This window comes from Podarcis raffonei, chromosome 8, assembly GCF_027172205.1.
Source record: "Podarcis raffonei isolate rPodRaf1 chromosome 8, rPodRaf1.pri, whole genome shotgun sequence".
In the NCBI taxonomy this organism is placed as follows: Eukaryota; Metazoa; Chordata; class Lepidosauria; order Squamata; family Lacertidae; genus Podarcis; species Podarcis raffonei.
Genome location: NC_070609.1, coordinates 40,971,887 through 40,994,322, shown reverse-complemented (window position 1 = coordinate 40,994,322; position 22,436 = coordinate 40,971,887). Strand labels below are relative to the sequence as shown.

The 22,436-nt window shown below is 43.3% G+C and overlaps 1 protein-coding gene across 2 annotated transcripts in view; it reads right to left on the bottom strand.

Moving 5' to 3' along the window:
* SLC12A4 (solute carrier family 12 member 4) overlaps positions 1-22,436 on the bottom strand; it is a 62,282-nt gene that overhangs the window by 3,733 nt on the left and 36,113 nt on the right. For both annotated transcript variants that reach the window (XM_053399554.1, XM_053399555.1), the window contains 18 exons: positions 21,731-21,785; positions 20,639-20,769; positions 19,650-19,891; positions 18,448-18,662; positions 16,534-16,698; positions 16,331-16,429; positions 15,143-15,200; positions 13,994-14,168; positions 13,163-13,281; positions 11,109-11,207; positions 10,597-10,716; positions 9,442-9,546; positions 8,166-8,334; positions 6,641-6,836; positions 5,979-6,148; positions 4,070-4,201; positions 3,873-3,980; positions 2,317-2,501 (listed from right to left, as the gene is read on the bottom strand). In XM_053399554.1, the coding sequence (XP_053255529.1) occupies positions 2,317-2,501; positions 3,873-3,980; positions 4,070-4,201; positions 5,979-6,148; positions 6,641-6,836; positions 8,166-8,334; positions 9,442-9,546; positions 10,597-10,716; positions 11,109-11,207; positions 13,163-13,281; positions 13,994-14,168; positions 15,143-15,200; positions 16,331-16,429; positions 16,534-16,698; positions 18,448-18,662; positions 19,650-19,891; positions 20,639-20,769; positions 21,731-21,785 (2,543 nt within the window). The remainder of the gene's footprint in view (positions 1-2,316; positions 2,502-3,872; positions 3,981-4,069; positions 4,202-5,978; positions 6,149-6,640; positions 6,837-8,165; positions 8,335-9,441; positions 9,547-10,596; positions 10,717-11,108; positions 11,208-13,162; positions 13,282-13,993; positions 14,169-15,142; positions 15,201-16,330; positions 16,430-16,533; positions 16,699-18,447; positions 18,663-19,649; positions 19,892-20,638; positions 20,770-21,730; positions 21,786-22,436) is intronic.

Here is a 22,436-nt window from a genome sequence, read left to right as displayed (position 1 = left end):
ATGGGATAGAAAGGGGGGCTCGTTTTGACTAAAACAGGGTGCATTTGCTGTAGCATTCCACCATCCAACCAGGATGCTAATAAAATAATTGCCAAATATCAATACACCAAGTCATGCAACATCTGCAGTCTTTCTCTGGCCCACAAGAAGTTCAATCTGCTCCTTTGGGCATTCACAACTATTGCCAGCATCCTTATAAAATGGCTTCTGGCCAAATGCCCATCAACCAGCCTAATGATCAGTTTCAACTCCGATGAAGCTAGTAAATGCCTTTACTTTTACTCTAATTTCTTAATTTACTTTTTTTTTTCTTTTACTTTAATTTCCCATTTCTTGTAAGTAAGAACATATGACTTCTCCTGGATCAGACCAGTTAATCATGTCTAGCAGCTACAGGGACGCGGGTGGCGCTGTGGGTAAAACCTCAGCGCCTAGGACTTGCCGATCGCATGGTCAGCGGTTCGAATCCCCGCGGCGGGGTGCGCTCCCGCTGCTCGGTCCCAGCGCCTGCCAACCTAGCAGTTCGAAAGCACCCCCAGGTGCAAGTAGATAAATAGGGACCGCTTACTAGCGGGAAGGTAAACAGCGTTTCCGTGTGCTGCTCTGGCTCGCCAGAGCAGCTTCGTCACGCTGGCCACGTGACCCAGAAGTGTCTGCGGACAGCGCTGGCTCCCGGCCTCTAGAGTGAGATGAGCGCACAACCCTAGAGTCTGTCAAGACTGGCCCGTACGGGCAGGGGTACCTTTACCTTTAAGGGCTTTGGTGGGACGCGGGGGGGGGCGCTGTGGGTTAAACAACAGAGCCCAGGACTTGCCGATCAGAAGGTTGGCGGTTCGAATCCCCGGATGGGGTTAGCTCCTGTTGCCCGGTCCCTGCTCCTGCCAACCTAGCAGTTCGAAAGCACATCAAAGTGCAAGTAGATAAATAGGTACCACTCCGGCGGGAAGGTAAACAGCGTTTTCATGCGCTGCTCTGGTTCGCCAGAAGCGGCTTAGTCATGCTGGCCACATGACCCGGAAGCTGTACGCTGGCTCCCTCGGCCAATAAAGCGAGATGAGTGCCACAACCCCAGAGTCGGTCACGACTAGACCAAATGGTCAGGGGTCCCTTTACCTTTAAGGGTTTTGGTATGACCCATCAGAGTCTTTAAAAAACCTTTTCTCCCGTCCCCTTCTGAGAGAGAAACTTAGGGGAGGCTTTTTGCTGCACACACACCATTTGCTGTTAAAATACGATCCCAAATCCACACCTCCTGCCTATGCAACTGCCACCATGACATCTAAGAGGAGGATATAGATTTAGATTATTCAAACCAAGCAAACTTACAGATTTTCCCATTCACTGACAGCATGAAAGCAAACCGTAATGATAAAATTAATGTTAGCATAAACAGAAAAAAGCCAATTGTCTTTGGACACAAAAAGAGAAAACATTTTAGTCTGGCCTTAAGACCAGAACAATAAATCACAGTAATCAAGATACCCTGGCTTATTGCAAAGCACAATCATGACCATAGTGACCTGGTTCTCAAGGCACATTAAACCTGTTAAAACAAATGATGGTTTGATGTGGATGAGCAGTGTGCTCAAGATTTAACTGAGGGTGCTTTACTCCCCCAACTCTTGGTGCTGCTGCCCCTGCTGAGAAGGAAGCCACAGCTGAATTTGTTATGCCATCCAAACCCAGACTTGTGGTTGGCTTCTCTCAAAACAAACCTTGGTTTTTGCTTGGTTGCTTGGCTGCAAAGAAACAAATCACAAGACAGGGTTTGGATGACATGGTAAGTCAGACCATAGTTTGTTATATGGCAGTAGGGGATGAGCTTGGTGCCCAAGATTTCGGATGAATGCACAGCACGCTGCTTGCTCCCATGAAACCATGGTTTATTTTAATGATGGCTTAATGTGACGTGTGGACCAGATCACATGATGTCCTTCACACACATTATCCAGCAACCTTCAAGTCCCTCCCTGCATTTTCCTCTCTCAGCTCCTACACCACTCCTTAGCTTTGCCTCCAGTCTGACATCACAAGGCCCATAGCAATATGAGAATCTCACAACCCCACTCTGCTATCAATGCTCTCAGCATGCAAATGAGCCACACTTTCAGATAACTAATGCATTACCAAAGAGGCATGTATGCGTTCCTGGCCTCCCGATGCCACCCCACCCTTTGTGGAAGAAACACCATTTCAAATACTTCGCTCTTGTGCTGCCAAACCAAAAGGCAAAATATAAAGCCTGAGCCCCCAACGATGCTACAGACATGGATTAAGGTGTGGATATCCTGGCTCAGAAGGAACCTCTGCACTTACGGTTTAATACTGATGAGCTCTCTGAAGTTCTCCACTGCATTGTTACGGATTCGCTTATCAGAGTCGCATTTCTCCTTTGTCCATGTCATCTGGATCCTTTCTGGGACTGCTTCCCCTTCATCTTCCTCATCGGAGTACAGGCTTTCTAACCTTATAATAGAGTGCCTGTCCTTCACCAGCTGAGCCTGGAAGAATAAACATGCAGGTATATTGTTTTCAGAAGTCAACAGTCTATGGCTCTTCTACTTAATGCTTTTTGAGAGTCAGCAGCTGGAAATGATTGAGGAGGAAAGAGATTTTGAAATGTCTTGGTACAGCACAAGAAGGCAAAGAGCTATCAATGCAACTGTGGCCCAGACCTCAACTGCTGTTTTTGAAGCTTACAGAAGGGCTAGGATTCTGCTAAAAGTGTGTGTGCATGTGTGTAGGTCACATGGATTTCATTAAGGGGAGGGGGGGCTACCACCTTTCCCACAATCCAAGCTTTGCTATGGCCTTGCAAATACAACATCATTTGCAGCAGGCTTGTAAACAGCCCCTGGTAAGGCCAGCTTTTGCGAGTCAAGGCTGTGCTTCCAGGTGACCAAGCAGGCAAGAACAGAAAAGAAGAAGAGATCTATTGGAACACACCACTTCCCTAAACAGCGGCCTATGGAAAGCACACAAGGAGGGCTAGAGCAAATCAGCTCTCTCCCACAGTTGTTCCTAGCAACTGGTATTCAGAAGCACTGGAGGTAACATACAGCAGGTTTTAGCCATAATTTTATACACCAGTCATGTTCCCACACTCTCAATAGCCCCAAAGGTTGCAATCTTTCTTCACAGAGGAACCGATCCAGCTCCTTGATCATTTGCACTGCTCTTTTCCTCAGCTCTACCAATACCCTTTTTTAGATGTGAGGATCAGAATTGTACACTGTATTCCGAGGGCAGCTACATCATCAATTTGTATAAAGGCATTATGATACTGGCTGATACGCTATTGGCGGCTCTCATTTTTAGTCCCGTTCCTAATGATGCTGCCAACCTCTCCTCTTTCAAGCTACCAAAGGTACATGTGGGCACAATGACAATTAAAAACATTTGTGGGCTTATGCACAAGGCTGACTGACTGAGAGAAACAAGGATTTTGTTTTGGCAAAACAGACACTTGCATTTAGAAACATGAGAGCACCACTGAAAACTGAGGTGTAGGAGTGAAACTTGTTGCAGGTGTTTGGGCACAAAAGACTAGGTTTTAAGTGCAAACCTCATCTCAATGCATGTGCCCAATTCCAATGGGGAGGGGGATGTGAAACGCATATCTTAAAGCAATCACTTCCTCATTCCCCATTGTCTGAGGTGGGATGGGTGGCAACTGGACAGTGGTGGCATTTCATTTATGGCCGAACCTCCCAAGTGAAGTTTCCCAGAATAGCATTTTTTAAAATAACCCTTTTTTCCAATATGGTGAGGTGAACGTGGCAATTAGAGAAGAATTGGTGAAAGAGGTGTCTGCAGATTTTGGGACACTTTCATCAACACTTTACATGATTTGATACCAAAGCAAAACATACCTCTCTTTCTCTTTCCGTTTTGGTCAATCTCATCTGCCTCAGCATCTGAGATCTCTGCTCCATCATCAGAGTCCGTTCGTAAGTGTAGGCAGAGATATCGCTGTTTTGCTACAAAAACAAGAACGACAGTCTTATAGCTACACACAATGCATTGTCCCAAACCCCGATCGACCGCAGAACAAGATAAACCTCATTACCATTTCCACTACTTCTACTTCAGCCTCTATTCGGAGGTGGTAGAGGAAGGTGGCCAGGTCTTTCTTCATCTGGATGCTGTTGTCATCCATCTGAGCTACAGTGAAAATTCTCATTTTACATTTTCGCCAAACCTGTAGAAGCAGAAAATATATGTGTATCTTCTCAAAACTTTCGAACATGTATGCAGAGCCTGTAGAATCTGGTAGTATGCAAGGCTGCACAAACCTTTAAAAAGACAAACGAAAAACCGCTCTTTTAAGTTTTATAAATGCAAGGGAAACCTGCCTGAAACCCTGGAGAGCCACTGTCAGCCTGCATCAACAATACAAAGCTAGGTGGACCAATGGTCTGATTTATATAAGGAGCTTCCTGTGTTCCTAAGTTACATAGTTGTGTATAAATGTGTGAAGGGCTGTAAGCTCAGTTGTACAGCACATGCCTTGCATGCAAAAAGTCACAGGTATCTCCGGACAGGGCTGCGGAAAGCTCCTTCCTAGAACTCAAAAGTTGAAGCCAACCTTAGTAGTAGAAAATAGTGAGCTAGAGCGACCAATGGTCTGACTTGGTATTCAAACAGCTACCTATATTCTGACACTGAGATAGGAAAATGGTGTGCATGACATGTTACACCAGGATGGGGCTGATGGGAACTGTAGCCCAAAACACCAGGTTGAGAAGTGCTGCATTATATGAACTAAAAAGTAGGTGATTGTCAACATTTGGCTCTCCTAATCGGAGCACCGGGCACCTCCAAATCACCAGCTGAGGTTGTTTGTCTCCTTCCCAAATGCTGCAGCAACAGTCATGCCAAAATAGCAATGGCAGTTTGAGACCTCAGCAGAAAGAGTTCCTCTTCTTGGAGGGACTTTCTGTGTAACTTCCTGTTTCATGCGAATGTCAGCTCTTAGAGCAGCACCTACAAATGAAGCTAAGTAAATTTCAACCATATGGACCAACTGCCGAGATACTCTTCAAATGTTGCTTGTTTCGAAGGCTACTGCCTCTGTTGATTTATATATGGACTTCACTATATTTTGTTGAGCATTTTTCTAAAATGGTTTTAGGATATGTAAGGTAAGGTAAAGGTACCCCTGCCCGTACGGGCCAGTCTTGACAGACTCTAGGGTTGTGCGCCCATCTCACTCAAGAGGCCGGGGGCCAGCGCTGTCCGGAGACACTTCCGGGTCACGTGGCCAGTGTGACAAAGCTGCATCTGGCGAGCCAGCGCAGCACACGGAAACGCCGTTTACCTTCCCGCCAGTAAGCGGTCCCTATTTATCTACTTGCACCCGGGGGTGCTTTCGAACTGCTAGGTTGGCAGGCACTGGGACCGAGCAGCGGGAGTGCACCCCGCCACGGGGATTCGAACCGCCGACCTTTCGATCGGCAAGCCCTAGGCGCTGAGGCTTTTACCCACCGCGCCACCCGCGTCCCGCTTTTTTTAGGATATGTACTCTCTTTTAAAAACCTTGTAGATTGCTTGGGTGCTTTCAGGCGGAGCCAGTTATACAAAATAATAAGCTAGTGGTCACATCTGCATCATACATTTAAAGTGCTAGGAAAACACCTTAAACAGTCACAGCTTCCTCCCAAAAATTCTGGAAGGGTGCATGAGAATTGTTAGGAGCCACCATTGCACTGCTAGAGCTACAATTCCTGGAAGTGGTTTCACTATCAATCCCTCTTCACAGGGAACTCGGAAGAACTGTAGCTCTGGGAGGGGAATTGTCAGCACCCTTAACAGACGACAGCTCCCAGAATTATTTGGGGGAAGCCATGACTGTTTAAAGTGGTATCATAACGTTTTAAATGTATGGTGTGAACGTGGCCAGTATTCCACAGCTTGGATTGACATACACAAGCAAATGGGTGAGCCCAACCTGTCCCTCTAGCTCCTGGCACTCTTACTTTATGCTGTTTGAGCAGAAAAGGAAGCAGCATCAGCATGCCTCCATCATGCACAATCCACCAGACGTCGATGTTCCCTTCATTGTAACGCTCATGATTGCCAGGGTAGAAGGAAACGTTTTTGGGCACCAGCAAGGCAAGGTGGGCTGCAGTTGTACAGCGTACAGTGTCTGGAGGCAAAAGGAATAAAGACGCATTGTAATACAAAGCAAACAGGGTTGTGCAACACTAACCTGCCTTTCTACTAGTGGGTGGCTTTGGCTGTCCCCCTTAGTCTCAGTGATGCTCTTGTAGAACTCAACAGGGAGGAGGATGGAAGGAAAACTAGAGTCAGTTGGCTCAGCCTCTCATCGGCTGTGGCTCCACCTAATGTTGGCCACTCTGCCTTCCACCCTACCAGATCCAATGGAGAGCAGCCACTACTGATGCAAAGCACAGGCAGAGATACACACAATGGCATCAAAGCATGGTGAAAGTCAACACCAGCTGCAATAAATGGGGAAGGGGGGATTCAAAGTGATGCTACCACTCCAGAGGCAGCTTTCTTTTTTTGGAAACACACCATTCCACCCCAAATTGGGCTTTCTACTATGAGAAACCAAATTTACAGCATTTTTCACACATCAAGAGCAAGAACACCAACCAACATCCTAAGAACTTGCCTATAAAGGTTTTCCAGGCTCTTGAGTCTTCACTTTGCCTCCAGCCATACGGCCACCCCAGGACCACTGTGTTATGCTTCATGCCTCCCAATCCGCACGACTGTATCAAGTGGGAAATGCCATCCCGGACTTTATTAGCTACGACGACTTGGCAAAATCCTTTCACCTTCTCAATTTCGATCATATTCTTGATTGTCTGTAAGACAGCCAACAGGATTAAGGTGTCTCCCATTAAGAGGTCAACTCTAAAAACATTGGAAGATGCAAAACAGATTTCTCCACTTGCACATGTTGACTTGTATTTATGGGAGGTTCCTCCTTACCAAAAGAATAATTAGTACAGGGATTTCCAAGAAATAGATTTATATATGTGGCTTTGTTGGCTGAAATACCTGAGTCTAGAGCGATGCCTGAGCAAGATTTCTGAAGGTTGGAAAAATGGTGCCTGTGTCTGCTCTCTACTCACAACTAACAAAAATGGAATAAAATCGGTAACAAAGAGGGAATATACAGCATAAATTTTGCAAATAACAAGAAACTGCACAGTACGATCTATTTGCATAACTTTTAAGTGTATGCATTTAAATGATTGTTTCTTTATTTTCTTTATTTTCTTTACTTTTAAGTGTATGCATTTAAATGATTGTTTCTTTATTGTTCTCCTCCTCTCAGATTCCCAGGGCAGATTATGAAATTTCAACACACAAGAAAACAAATGAAAAAAACTTACAAAAATACATGAAAAAATATGTAGAGCAGCATAACACATGCACACCCGCAAAGACAAAACAGAAAAAGTTAACTTTAAAGGTCTGGGGGAAAAATAAGTCTTGCCTTAGAGCCAAAATGATGTCAGACCAGCCTTCCTAGGTAGAGCATTCCATAATGGCTGCCACCACTGAGAAAGCTCTTTCCTCAGCAACCTCTCACCATAACTCAAGATGGCGGAGAAACCCAGGAAAAGGTCCCTGATTAAAATATTAGTGTATAAGCAACTCCCGGTTTGTGCAGGGGTTGCATCAGGTAATTGCATGTGTAGGCCCACCCCACCCCTGCCCCGTTCCACACCCTTTCGGAGCCGAAAATGGCACATGCTTGGGCAGTCACACGCCAGTCAAATGCATGCAAAATGGTCAGTCTGTACTGACAAGCAAACTTAAAGGCCCTGATCTCAAGCCATAAAGTTCAAGACCAGAACTCTAAATGGAGCCCAGAAACAAGTCTCATTGACACAGCACAATTTCACTTTTTTGGTAGGGAATTTAATTTTTTTTTTAGTATGAAGGACACACAGCCTTTGCTGGAAAAAAAAGCCTTGAATAAACAAAACAACACTGCACTCAGACATTCTTTAGTCTTTGGTTCAGCTGTAGCCTTAGAAAAAACTGAAAACATATTATTGGCTAGAAAACGATTTGCTTGCCTGCCAAGAGGCTTTTTCTGGATGGAGCCTCAGGCCTTAGAAAGCCATATAAACTTTCTTGCCAAATGCACTTTGTGTTTAGCCTCCCCCCCCCCCGCCCACCTGTTCAGCCGCCTGTGCTTCTCCATAGCTCTCCAGGAAGTTGCCTTGTATCGCTGTTCCAATGATGGTCAGTCCCTTGCCGGCTTTCAGCTGAGAAGCAAACGTCAACAGTCTGGGGTATTTCACATGCAAATCTTCGTCCAGTTTCAGAAGCACCAACAGCTGCGGTCTGAAAAGAGAGGAAAAGAAACGGTTTTGGGGCCAGGTTTTTGAATATTAAGCAGCTCTTAAGGAGCACTCTGGCTTGGGAGCATTGAAGAGCTATTTCACCAACTGGCTTTTATATATTCAGACAGCTTTCACCAGGAGACTGGCTCATCAAAAATTCAGTTCACATGAGAAGTTCACATCTAAATCTAAGCCAAACAGGCTGAAGGCTGCATACTAAATAAAGCTACCCACCCAGACTTTCAAGGGGCTGACTGGGGTGGAGGATGGGAGACAGCTGGATCACCATATTTATTGGTGCAACATGTGTGACATTTCTATAAAAGAGGACCATACAGCCAGAAAGTATGTAACAATTTGATTTATGACAGGGCTTTTCATATTAGTGTTCCTAGAATGCTGAGGCAATCCTTCATGAGAAGCTCAGTAACAGCAGAAAAACTTGTCTGAAAGACAGTTCCAACACCATTTGTTTCTTCTCCCTCTCTCCAAGGAGCTCAGTGTAGCGTATATGGCTACTTGCTCCCTATTTAGTCTTCTAACAATCCTGTGAGGATGGCTAGGCCCAAGGTCACCCAGTGAGCTTCATTCATGAATGGCTGCCGGGTCCTAGTCCAACACTTTAAGAATTGCTCAACACTGGCTAATTGCTATACCTCTCTCATTATAACTCTTTCCCTGCAATAAGTAGCCTTGGAGAAGTGGAGGGTGTGCACGAGGGTGTGATCTTTAGTTGCATAAACCCAAGAAGGACATTAGATATGGTGACATGGCAGGAGATGGAAGAAGCAACAGAACCTTATGTGAAAATTACAATATCCAAGGCAAGAGGTTCATAGCTTAAAACTGTGCATTGCTGAAATGTTTCATTCTGGTTGTCTAGTTTGGCTCCTACTAGTTCTCTGCAGACAATCTCCCAGCATTTTTGTATTTGGGGGGAAGAATCTGCACATAAGAGCCTCTTCCACACATGTTTTTTAAAGTAAGTAAAAAGTCCTGCATCAAGGGGCTTGCAAAATAAGCATTATTTTGATTTCATGCAAGTTCAGAATCTGGGGAAAACTCAACTCTCCATTTCATTAACTGGGAAGAAACAACAAGAAGTCACCTCCAGTTCTTGGTGTGTGGGGGCCCTTCTTCCAATCTCAGCAGAGCATATCGGGCAGCACTTAGAGACAAGCCCCGGATCCCATCACCCCATTCCTTCTCCGCCCTGTAAAGCACAATTTCAAAATTAAGCCAACTTAGGGCACGACTCCCTTTCCAGAAAAAACTGTATTTAGATCACTTATTTGCTGTCTCACAGTATAAATGGACTTCCCATGACTATAATAATTTAATAATAATTTATTATTTATATCCCGCCCATCTGGCTGGGCTTCCTTAGCTAGACCTCGATAGTCTATCCGTTTGTTACCTTTGTATCTCACTCTTCCTTTGGAAATCATAGAACAGTTTACATAAAGTTCCCAGAGTTCTCCCTATATAACAGGGAGTATTCCTTACCGTTTGGCCACACAGACAATGACTTCCAGGTGGTGGGAATTCAACACTATGTTTGAAGGGCCACATGCTCCCCTTCCTACCATACAAAACACTGGCCAGGTTTAGAACCACTTAGAGAGGACAATGCAACAGTAGATATTTCTAGAACATTCACTGGCCTACGTGCTTTCAAAGGGTGGGTTCATCCACACTTCCACTTGCCCACTCTTTCCCCAAGGGGTAACCCACTGTTTATTGCTGAATCAGAGCAAAAATCAATTGGGTTCTCTCTGGATTGACGTTTGCTCTGATTTCACACTAAAGAGCAGGTTTTCCAGGGGAAAGCAGCAGGGCAAAGACAAAACCCCTTGGACCCATGCCTAGAAAGCACAGGGCAAGCAGAAAAACCACTCAGTTTTCTAGGCACGGGACAAGCAGAAGTGTGGACAAGCCCAAAGTTATTTGTTTGCCCAAAGACTTCCACAATATTTCCTCTCCCCTGCTCCCACTATTTCAAGAACTGTCCCTGTGGAGCAGATTTTGGGGGGAGGGGGAAGCTCTGTTGTGCAAGTAGAAAACCTTGCGTGAATAGAACAACTTTGTTGAACACAACCCATAACAATTCAGAAATTAAATGATAGAATTAAGCATCCTTCGGAAGATCCAATTCAGGGCTTCCCAGGGTATAGCTACTGTTAAAAGGGATAGCTCTGTGTGCATGCATACACCCACACCCAGCAATCACATTATCATGTTATTTTGATCAGAAGCTACTTACCCCTGGTATTCAATGTACTTGTAAATCATGCCTGCAATGAGCATTGCCACTAAAGCATAATACCAGGAGGAGATGAACATCAGCGCAAGGCAGATACTCATGCCTAAAAAGGACAAGGCCCTGAAGGAAACAAAACTCAAATGTTAGCACATATTTAGAGCTGGTTCAAACATGCATGGGCATTCCTTGATTTCTTTACCCTTGGTGACTGGCGGCTGAATGTGCAGATTCCACTGAACAGGACTGTGTTGGAGGTGATCCTGGAACTCTTATCTGTAATGTTTATGTATCAGTGATGGCTCATTCACACATGCAGATCATCACCTGATGTTGCGTTGTCATCACGCAAAGGGCACATGTGTGTAAATGGTGGGCTGAAAAGCATTTCCAAAACTCTTAGCTTTCTGCTTTTAGCTTTTCACAGACTCTCAAGTGCCCTAACCCTTAATGAGGAGGGGTCAAATGGACATATGAATAAGCTTGTGAGACACACTCTCTCTTTCTCAACTTACCAGTGGTAGTACTTAAATCTGGGCCTCCAGTTTGGAGTTCTTAGGAGTGTTTGCACCGCACAGGCTAAGTTGACAAACAAGTAACACATCAAGAAAAACCTAGTTGAGGGAGGAAACAGAGAAAAACACATCACATTTAGGTCTGGGCCCACTGTAGAGAACAAAGCACAAAATTCACAACTAACATAATGAAGACCGGTGTGAGGAAATGGAGGGGTTTTAAATTAACACAACCAATTTAAATTGCTTTTAAATTTCTAAAATTTCCAATATTTGGGGAGAAACTTTAGTGATACAGTACTGTTGTAAGTCTGTAGGATACACATGTCTTGAGGTTTCGATTTGGATATACCCAGGTTCAAATTCTTTCTTGGGTATTGATGGCCTTAGACAACCCCTCACACATGTTCCAAAGCTAAAATCCTGAATTGAACCCACTGGGAGAAGAGAGTGATACAAATTTATATCAAAGACAGTCTCTCTCTCTCTCTCTCTCTCTCTCTCTCTCTCTCTCTCTCTCTCTCTCCCTCTCTCCCTCCTAATTACCCAGGTCTTGGCCCAGTCAACATATGGCAGCTACCAGCTCTAGTCAAGCCCTAGAGTTCAAGGGAATTTGCAGGCCTTGGCACATGTGTATTGTTGCACTGGCCAGAAGTGTAAGCCAGGAATTCCCAATTTCAAATCTCACCTATACAGGTGGCCCTTAGGGCAGGCTCTCATTTGCACCTCTACTCCCCTACTGAATCTATGATACTGACCTATGTTGCAAGACATGCCAAACACTACAGACACTTAGAAAGTGCTATCAAAATGTTTTATATTATTACACCTAGAGGGAGTTGAAAGGATGTCGTGTGGAACTTTTTTTTATCCATGGTGACATGCTGACATCCATTAGAGTCAGGCCTGTACAACATGTGAGCCACCAAGCCAAACATCAAGCCACCTGCTCTGGTATTCTTGGTGCTGCAAATCAGATGAGGCTACATGGCAGGTGGGTTTGGTTCAGCACTGTAGGTCATAAGCTGTGCAGGCCTGGACTACAATATTATCAGTGTTGTCGCTTCCTAATCCAGAATAGGAAGAAGCATTTGAGTGATGAAAATTCAGATCCTGTTGTCCTTTGCACATTGTTCAATCCTGGCCTGAACTACCTAGCATCAGGGTTTGACTCTGTCAACTTGGATTTGGCCTCATTGATCCATAAATTGCCATGGCAGCTGGGCTCGGTGGCATTTTACCCCTGAACTGAACACCTCCCAATCCTTTTGTTTAACTGTGACAAACTGGAGCCACCACTAAGTGGCGCTGGAGGTTTACATTCTACAGCTGACCGCTGAAAGCAGAGAAGCATAGAATTGCCATCCTGTTTCATGCTGCAATAGTTTTCCAAAAAGACACATAAACTGTGTTCCTGGGAACTTGTTTTCTCTGAAATAAGCTTGTTCATAACTATCCACCTTCCTCTGCAGTGCACAGCCAGCATGTATTACTGGGTACACTCTTAGTACATACACAACTCTATAGCTCAATGGGCCAGGTCAGCAGTCTCCACAAAATCAACTGTGCACTTTAGCACAATTTCCAGAATTGCCTGTGGTATGCAAGGTTTCCTGGGCAGACAAGTCTATGAGGAAAAGCAAAGCTGAAGTATAATGGCACCTCCTACTTCACCAAGACTCACAGGCAATCAAAGTGTGGAGCAGATTTTCAGCTAGTTTCAGCTAGTTCATGGCTACAGGGTGCAAAATCACTGGTGTGTTTCTTCCTGGCTCCTCCTAGCTACCAGCTACCATCTTTAATTCCCCATAATGTCCCTAGTTATGACACAGTATCATTCCAAGGGGCATTTTAGTGGATTTAAAAAGTTACAACCAGCAGCCACAGCAAAGAACCAGGAGGTCTTAGTGACTTTTGTGATCCTTGCCTTCAAAATTCAACCCCACTAAAATTTGGTTTTAAAAAAACCTTTAACACAGCTGGTCTGCTTCTATTAAGTGCTGCTAATACAAAACCTATCTTATGGCAGTAAAACTTCTGGGGGTAAAACTCACATAGAAAGAATCGGGGCCACCATGTCAAGGGATGCGATAAGAATGCCGAGTTCTGCGATCAGTGCAGTGAGCAGAAGCGCCCAGGTTGGCTCACCATTTGCCTTCCCGTGGCCAAACACCTGTAAAAAGAGATTGCAGAACAAAATGAGTTTGCAGTGCCTCATTTAAGTTTTGAACAGTTTATAGAAAGCATCTAAAGCTTGTGCTGGAAGTGAGGCAGGTGGGAGAGAGAGTGTAGTACTTTCCAGGCATTTATTTGTGAAGAATCAAAATATGCATTACAGCTCCAAGGGGAGGCATCTCAGCCTTTCCCCACCCAAAACACATTCATTAGAACATCTGTAGGGAGCCCTCACATGCACAAGAGATAAGATTAATAATAATAACAACAACAACAACAACAATAATAATAATAATAATAATTATTATTATTATTATTATTATTATTATTATTATTATTTATTTCTACCCAGCCACTCTGTGCAGCTTCCAACAACAAAAGTGAACGCCTGAAACAGGCTAGCTCTCTGATAGCTACCAGTTTTCCACTGCTCAGTATATATGACTATCATAAGCTCACTAATAATTTTATTAGTAGGAGTAGTATTTTCCCTCTAGGTTCTTCACCCCCACCCCACTAGAGTTCCCCCTCCTTGGGTTTATTTTTAATTAGGAGTAAAAGCTTGCTTTCTTAAAAGACATGGAATCTAGCTTTCTCAGTCAAAGAGTCAGCTTCCTGTTAGGACCCTATTTATGCCTCAGGGAGCACACCAAGCTCCCAGATTCATAAGCCTCTTTTCCAGGAACTTGCTTGGCGCAACATGTACCAACCCATAAGAAAGGAATGATGTTGTCCTTGGCGATTGCTTGAAGCAGCCGCGGGGCACCAGTGAGGCTCTGCAAACCTGCTCCGCAAGTAGAGAAAAACGAGCCTATCACAATGACCCACGGCGAGGGCCAGGCAAGGGTGCCCACCACTAAGTTCCTGTTCACGGCATCACCATATCTGCAGAAAAGATGGGAACGAGTCGATTGAAAAGAAGCCTTGGATTTCATTAAATGGTGAAATGTATTTTTCCAAGTAAATTTCAAGATGCATTTCCTAAAATGAGTTACTGTTTATGCAAACAATTTAAATTTAATGCTTTAAATATTAGGGCATAATGAATTGGTTACAAACAGCATTGTTACTTACTAGAGGTCTTTAGGTAGAAGTTGGACAGCCATCGGCTGGAGACCCTCAAGCTTTGAATGTCCTGCATCTAGCAGGGGGTTGGACCATATGGCCCTCAACACACCCACACCCACCCCTACCTGATTCTTAAGTACACAGGAAACTTTGACCAGTGTGGATATACAAAATGATATATAAAGATGGTCTTTGACTTGGTGGCTCACATCTCTAACTGGATATGCAATTTCAGATGCAAAAGCAGCTGGCTACAAAATGTCTGTTATTTTTGACTGCAGATGCCATGCAATCCCTTCCCACAACAATGTCCCCGTTAACACACAATGCTAAGCCAAACCATAACTTACCACAAACAATAAAATGGAGAGTTCTCTCTCTCCTGGAGAGGAGATCACAGCCACTTTCCTACTCCTCAACGATTTTGCTGCAGTGCTGCACTAAGCCATGGTTTGGCTTAGCATGGGGCTTGTGGTTTAACCCTTCCAGACAAACCATGAACTCTAAAGCATAGGCCAAACCTTGGTTACAGTTTTGCTTGCATAGAATCAACACACAAACACACACACACACACACACACAGAGAGAGAGAGAGAGAGAGAGAGAGAGAGAGAGAGAGAGCCTTGCACATCAGCAGCTGAAATTGGTAAATGGGATACAGAATGAATAAATATCAGGCAATATGATGAAGAGAAAGGTAATTCCACACAGCAAAACTGAGAGGCAAAGCCATGATTTTGACCACATCACTTTACACATGAAAGTAAAGCAGAAATTTAATGGTTACTTACTTATCTCTAAGAACAACACCTTCAATGCAAGCACCAAACAGCAGCACACAGCTGAAATCTGAAGGTGCACATTCCATTAAAGAAACCAGTCTGATTTCTGACAGTGCCAGTAAGATGCAACACATCCCTATAACTATAACACTTGCCATAAAAATCCTTACATATTCCTATAGAGTTGGGATGGGGAGCCTGTGGCCCTCTAGATGCTGTTGGACTCCCATACCCATCACCCCCAGCCAGCATGGGCCAGTGCCACTCAAACTGCATAATGTTGCACTGCATGGGTAAATCATAAGTTTAAGGGCAAGGGTGGGGAACCTTTGGCCTGAAGGTCAATCTCAGCCCACCAGGATGTCCAATTAGGCCTGTGAATCCATTTCCTCAACTCTACATCTACCTGTTTATCAGTTCGTGTCACTGGGTGACATCAACTGATGGGCATGGTGATGGGCAGGGTTCAATCCTGCTGGATGCTACTTCACCAGTGCATGTCCTTCAGGGAACATGCTGACGAAGCACCCCCCACCAACCAGTCAACTGTAATGTGCAAGTGGGACCACCCACCTATCAGTCACTTGGCATCAAAATAACAGCAGAAGATTGACAAGTGTCAAAATTGGCCTGCAGGGTGGATGGGTGAGATAAAGATGTGACCTGACAATCCAAAAAGGTTCTCTATCCCTGGTCTAAAAAGGGGGGGGGGGAGTGACTTGTAGATGGGACCAGTTACTAAAGTAACACTTGGACGGAGATAAGCGTTACGTTGGAACATAGGATAATAGATGTCAAAATATGCAGTGTTAGGATAACAGCTAGGGCCAGAGGCAGATGTATTAGTGTAGAATCCTGAAACATTGGAAACTATTATTTAAGAAAATGTTACTCAATTCGCTACTTAAATAGGAAGCAGACCACTCCAGTGTGAAGCAGAGCTGGGGTTGAGTAGGCACACAAAGGAAGAGTCCTACTGTTTCCTCCAAGTCAGTTGGTGGTGGCAGCAGGAACCTAAGGGAAGTGTGGACCCAGTGGAGTATCTGTGAGGGCCTACCCTTAGGGACAACCCAAGGACAGACCCTTGCAAAAAAAACTGCAGGAAAATCACAATGGGCAAACAGTCCGACCTAGTATGGGGCAGCTTATGTATTAGAACCACCACAATCTTTTTTTAATTTTTTTTTTTAAGGATACAGACTAGAGACGTAGTTATAATAGCTAGGATAGTTCCAACAGGAATAGACTTCTGGGCATCTTTGAGGTCTCCAGATCGGTTTGAGCCAGCCATGATCCCTTAAAAGAAAAGCAAGAACGTAGGAATGAGAAGCACTTCTCCCACACACAGAGTTCCAAAGTGCCCAGAGGTATAAAAAATCTGCCCGTCTCCGTATTCTCACCTGTCACTGAAGGGAAGAAGATGCCAACGAGCACTGTGAAGGAAGTTGCTATGTCTGCATAAACGTAAAGGTGAAGGTTGTTCTTATGTCCAGCCACATCAACAGATGGGCGACCAGCTTTCTCCAGAATCTCATCTTTCTCCAAGTAATTGCTCCAGATGTTATCTGGGGTGGGGGAGCAAAGGAGCACAGAGTGAACAAATAACTTACTGAATGAAACATCTGCCCACTTTCTTTATTAGGCATAAGGAAAATGTTACCAGAGGATTATTTTTTAGTAAGTCCAAGAAATACTGTATCAGGTATCCTATTGTTCAGGAGTAGCACTCTCTCCCTCTTTCTCTCATATATATATACACACAAAGTCATTGGGGGGGAGTGCACCACCCTCTTTGAATTCTGTGGTTTTACATATGAAGACATAATAACAATCATCAGTTCCTTAGCAAGTCTTAAAATTAGGTAAATACAACCTCAGATGAACAACAGCACATGACATATTACATCGTGTCATAATTTAACACTGACTTTGGGGGGTGGCACAAGTTTACCCAGGTTCTGCATCTAAAGCAAGTAGGTTCTACAACTTGTATAAATCATATAGTTTTTTCTTCTGTAGCTAGGAAAAGCAAAGAGCTTCACAGGAGGACCCCATATCTCCACACTATGACCAATGGAGAACTCATTCAGAACTCTTTCTACACGCTAAGCAGTTAAGAATTTAGTGTCTTTAATTTCTTTTTTAAATCCAAAAGGAGGAATATTTTCAGGATGGTTAATTCTGTACCTGATCCTAAGTACAAAGCAGTGTGCTGCAAACATTCAGGTGTGTCACATCACTGACTTTAAGCTCATATTTTAAGCCCACATTTTCAGTGTAACTTCTGGCATACCCTTTAGTACTATTTTAATGAAACCTAAGTATGTTTAACTAAAGGAAACACACATTCTTCCCCTTTTTACTCTCCCTTCCCCATTCCTCCATAGTCTCCCCTGTGTTGAATTTCAGGTTACAAGCGCCTTTGTAAAGCATAATGCACACTGCTTGAGAAACAGAAATAATTAGGAAGGAAGGAAGCAGCCTTATGCAGAATCAGATCACCAGTCCATCTAACTCAGTGTAGCGTCACACTAACTGGCAGTGGCTCTCCAGGATTTCAGATAGGATATTTCCTTTCCTATAAATGCTAGGGGGTTGACACTGGGACTTCCTGAATACAAAACATGTGTTTCACCAAGGCCTTTGGCCATAACCAGTGCCAGTGCCATCATTATGCCAACTAGGCAGTCGCCTAGGGCACAGATCTCACAGGGGCGCATGACTGACCTCTGAATGGTACAGTTTTATACTGATTCCTTTGTTATATCTTGTACGTTTCTGATAATATTTCACTTTTATTTTGTATTTTGAACGCAGTTTCTCAAAGTTCAAACTTATTAAAAACTCACATATGCTCAACAATGTTGCAGAAGAGGCTAGTTGGCTTGGCAACTATATCAACTGAACAAGCCCAAACATCAGCACTTGACCTGGAGGATTGGTGACAAATTTTGCAAAGGAAAAGATTTTGATGTGCCTAGATTGGAAACTTTGAAGAGACTTACATTTTAACATCACAATTCGCAAGATTATTCAAAACGATTTGTGTGCTAAAACATTTTCTTTTGCATTTGAGAAAGACTGTCAAAGATTGTTGCATAACTTTTTATTGCAATTTAAAATAAATTTAGCAATTAGGTTTTGGGCTTTCCATTTTTCCTACAAACCATCTGTTTTCGGAAAACTTAGGTTAGAATTGGGGGGGGGGGGAGTGCAAGTAGTTAGCCTTGCCAAGGGTGCATAATATCCTGGCACTGGAACTGGGCATGTTCCAATAATAGTAGAGAATCACACGGTAATATCTTTGCCTCTACCTTTCAAAATGCCACTAGCAGCTCCAGGAATCCCTACAATCTCAGTAACGTTGTTGAACTGGAAATACTCATCACAGAATCCAGAGGTTATATTGAAGCCTGGGCAGAAGAGTTCCGTCAACTGGGAGGGCACAGTAACATTGCCAGCGACTGTAGTTTTGCCACAAACATCAAACTGGTCCCTTGAAAGAGTCCTGTTGCCTAACATGCAAACTCTGGGAAGACACACAAGGTTTGCAGATTTGTTATACATAAGCTTCATAGATTTCTTGCAAATCCACAAAAGAAAAGCTCTCCCCTCAAGTCCATAAAAAAGCAGCAGAAAGTAGATCACTTTTGAAATGCAGGAATACAACAAGAGCTTTGCTGGATCAGACCAAAAGTCCACCACCTCCTCAAGCATCCTGCTTCCCAGTCACTGATCAGATGCTCCCAGGAAGCCCAAGAGGAGGCTATGAAGGAGCCAGCCCTCTGAACCTTAAGTTTTGACAAAGCTATTATGATTTGTAGCCTTATTCTCCATGACTCTGCCTAATCTTCTTTAAACTCATCTAAGCTAGTGGTCATCAGCATACTTTATGACACCAAATTCCATAAATTCAGTTTGTGTTATATGAAGTAGGTAGGTGATTAACTGATTAATCTTGTGCTGATCAGTGCAAGTATTAGGAATGCACATTAATTCTACAAAACACTACCATTTCTTTTCTCTGTCATCTTTTTTTCTTCTATACTACAGAAAACTACCCTCAAGCATTTTAGTCTTTCCATGCAGAGAAAAATGCAACCCAAACATTTGGAGGACCCTTTTCTGCACTTTTCCTTTGCTCTAAAAAGGCACTGAAGGTCTTCTTTTCTCTTAAATGCTCATCTCTTACTCTTCCCTATGTTCCTTCCCTAAATTTGCATTTCTCCCTCCCTTAAAGTTAATCTAGAGGTGGGAAAACTTTTCTCTCCATTGAGGGCCAACATTTGTATTTTCATCCTTATTTTTCAGGTGTGTGGACTGGATTGGAAGGGGCAGTATTTCATTTGATAAAAATAAATTTATGCAGGTTCCCCTCTTTTCCCAGCTGTATGGGCTTGGGGGGGGGGAAGCTCCATCTCCCAACCCAACAGCTAGGATTTTTTTTCTTTTCATTGATAGCACTATTGTAAGGAGATTTCAAACAACTCTGTTTCAATTGTTGGCATTTACTTACGGAAAAACGGGTGGCTCAAAGATGGATTTGATTGCTCCAGCATAGATGGACAAGATGGATATTATGACACAAGCCAAAAACAGAGATGCAAATTTGTTGACATATTTCACGCCTACAAAGACCACCAGAGCCATGAACGTGAGGAACAAGGTCCCATACACTCGCATGTTATTCAGCGTGGCGTTGGAAGTGTCATGGGCCCCAGTTGGATGGAAAATGGCCGCTTGAGGAGCAATGTATGTCTGAAACAGTTAGAACACAGTGTCTACAACAAAAAGGAAGCAATTTATGATGTCCTTAGGTTCAACAGGACATCCCTGGCAAAACACATATATATCCAAGCTAAACCAAATTTATGTCTTGCGTAGCCAATGATCATAAACAAACATGAACCAAACAATTTTTAATCAATTTTTCAAGATTCCAGCATGTAATAAGTCGTCACAGTGGTGCCTTCCGGAGTTTAAGGAAGTTCTGAAGGCTTAACTCTTGCAGATTTTGTGCTGTGGGGTGGGGGTGTCCATGGATTTTAATGTTGCTTTACTACTTTAATTTATGGAATTGTTTTTGCTTCTGTTTTCATCCTTTATTTTTTATATCGTAACGTAGCAAAACAATTTTAGATGATGTGAAATCTGTATTGTGAATATAATTTCTCAGAAAGCAGGATATACATTTAATAAATAAGTAGATGAAATACCCTTAAGGTATTATTTTAAGCTCTCTGGAACTGTGAGCAAGGCAAGCAAGGCACTGGGCTTTGCTAAGGAGGCAGGAGGGCTCTGGGACTCTGCTAGAGCCCTTGTGACTCCTTCTCAAAGCTGCGTAAGAATCCCTGCATGGGGGGGGGGCAGTTCTGGAGGGTCTTGACTTTGCGCATTTTTGTGTCTACATGTGAACTCCTGGAACTGAACCTTTGTGTAAGATGAGATATGCCTGTAATTCTAACATTTTTCATCTTTCCCTGAAATGTATTTGTCACTACTTACTAGCAAAATTTCAATGGCACCAAGGATGTACATAGCGCCTGCGAATGTTGTCCCCAAGTAAAAGCACAGTCCCACTGCGCCACCAAATTCAGGTCCCAATGATCTTGAGATCATGAAGTATGAACCGCCAGCTATAAAGTTAAAGAGAGAGAAATGTTTTCTGTAGGATTACACAAAGAACAATTGTAAGCTAGATGTCCAAATCAGAAGAAAAAGTTGCTTTACGTAAATTAGGTACAATTTTTTTCTATGCTTATTGAAAACAGGCATCATTTTCATAACTAACAATAGCTCTGCTGTTAAATGAACTCAGTGAATACAGAATGTTTCAGAACTTGGCTCAAATAAGTTTTGCTCTTTTGTTTCCCAAACAGGAAATTTTGCACCTGTAATACTAACAAATTTATTATGACATAAGCAAGTGTTTCTCAAACTTGGGTCCCCAGTTGGTGTAAGAAGTGGAAAGAAAATGTAGGTTAGTGTGCAAACTCATAGTGGGTTAAAAAAAAAGCTCTCAAACTGCAGTGCCTTCTCATTTGAAATATTGCTTTCATAACCACAAGGGAAATGATCTTTTCCATAAAAATGAAAACAGGCCCATGGGATTCTAGAAGCAACCGGTCACCATTGGGATTGTGCACACACATGCATATACACACATGTCCCCAGTGCAGAACAGCATTCCCAGTACAGCAAAGTGTTTAAATCTATAACACCAAGTTCATTCAGTTAAAAAGGAAAGGAGGAAAAAGAGAATTCAGCCATCCAAACCATGCCAAACCTGACAGCTTGGATTTCCTTTCGCTCACAACATAACCAGGCAAAAGATATTACCATAGCCAATTTTCCATCTTGCTGAATGTCATGACAGAGAGTGGTAGGCATACTCATTCATTTTGGCTTAAGTGCGAATTCCATGCAAACTAGTGCAATGAACAGAGGTCAAACCTTATAGATTACATTCAGGATCCATGTACAAGAGAAGCTGATCTATTAAGCTTGAAAGGATACATGCTTCCTGTACTCATCTACTTGGTACACGGATTCCAAGTGGTTTAAAACAGAATCTACAATGGTTAAGTTACACAGTACCTGGAACGACACCATTTGTTGCAATAGCACTCATCGATATGGCTGTCAGCATAGTCTGTGAATAGGGGAAAAATGGATGTTTACAAGTAACCTTTGCAAGGAAGACTACAGCTGCTCCACTATGCTACCCTTCCTCCACCTGTTGCTCTTCAGATATTTTGAACTACAACTCCCATCATTTCTGATCACTAACCAAACTGGTTGAGAGCACAACAGGCTGTACTATGAAGGTAGAAACCACCAAGTCTGAAAACACAACACGTTTTGGTGAATTCCCAAAGCCCCTCTCTACTCACTTTCCCTCTTCGTGTGAATAATGTGTGAAGAGGACTTATTTACTTTATTTATTATTACATTTATATCCCACCTTTTCTCCAAGAAGCTCAAGGTAGCACACACCTTTCTCCCCATCTCCTAATTTTATTCTCACAACAAACTTGTGAGGTAGGTTAGACCGAGAGATAGTGACTGGCCCAAGGTCACCTTCATGGCTGTGTGAGGATTTGAACTGTGGTCTCCCAAATCCTAGTCTAGCACTCTAACCCCTACTCCACACTGGTTTGGTTTGTTGCCTTTCAGCTGCCTGGCCACTATTACAAAGTGGAGATAATGCACAAACTTTTACAGGGTTTTTATTAATTTTTCCAAGGCTTTTGTAGTGGACAAGAGTGTGCTAGACTTTTGTCATTATCGTTCTCCTTTCCGT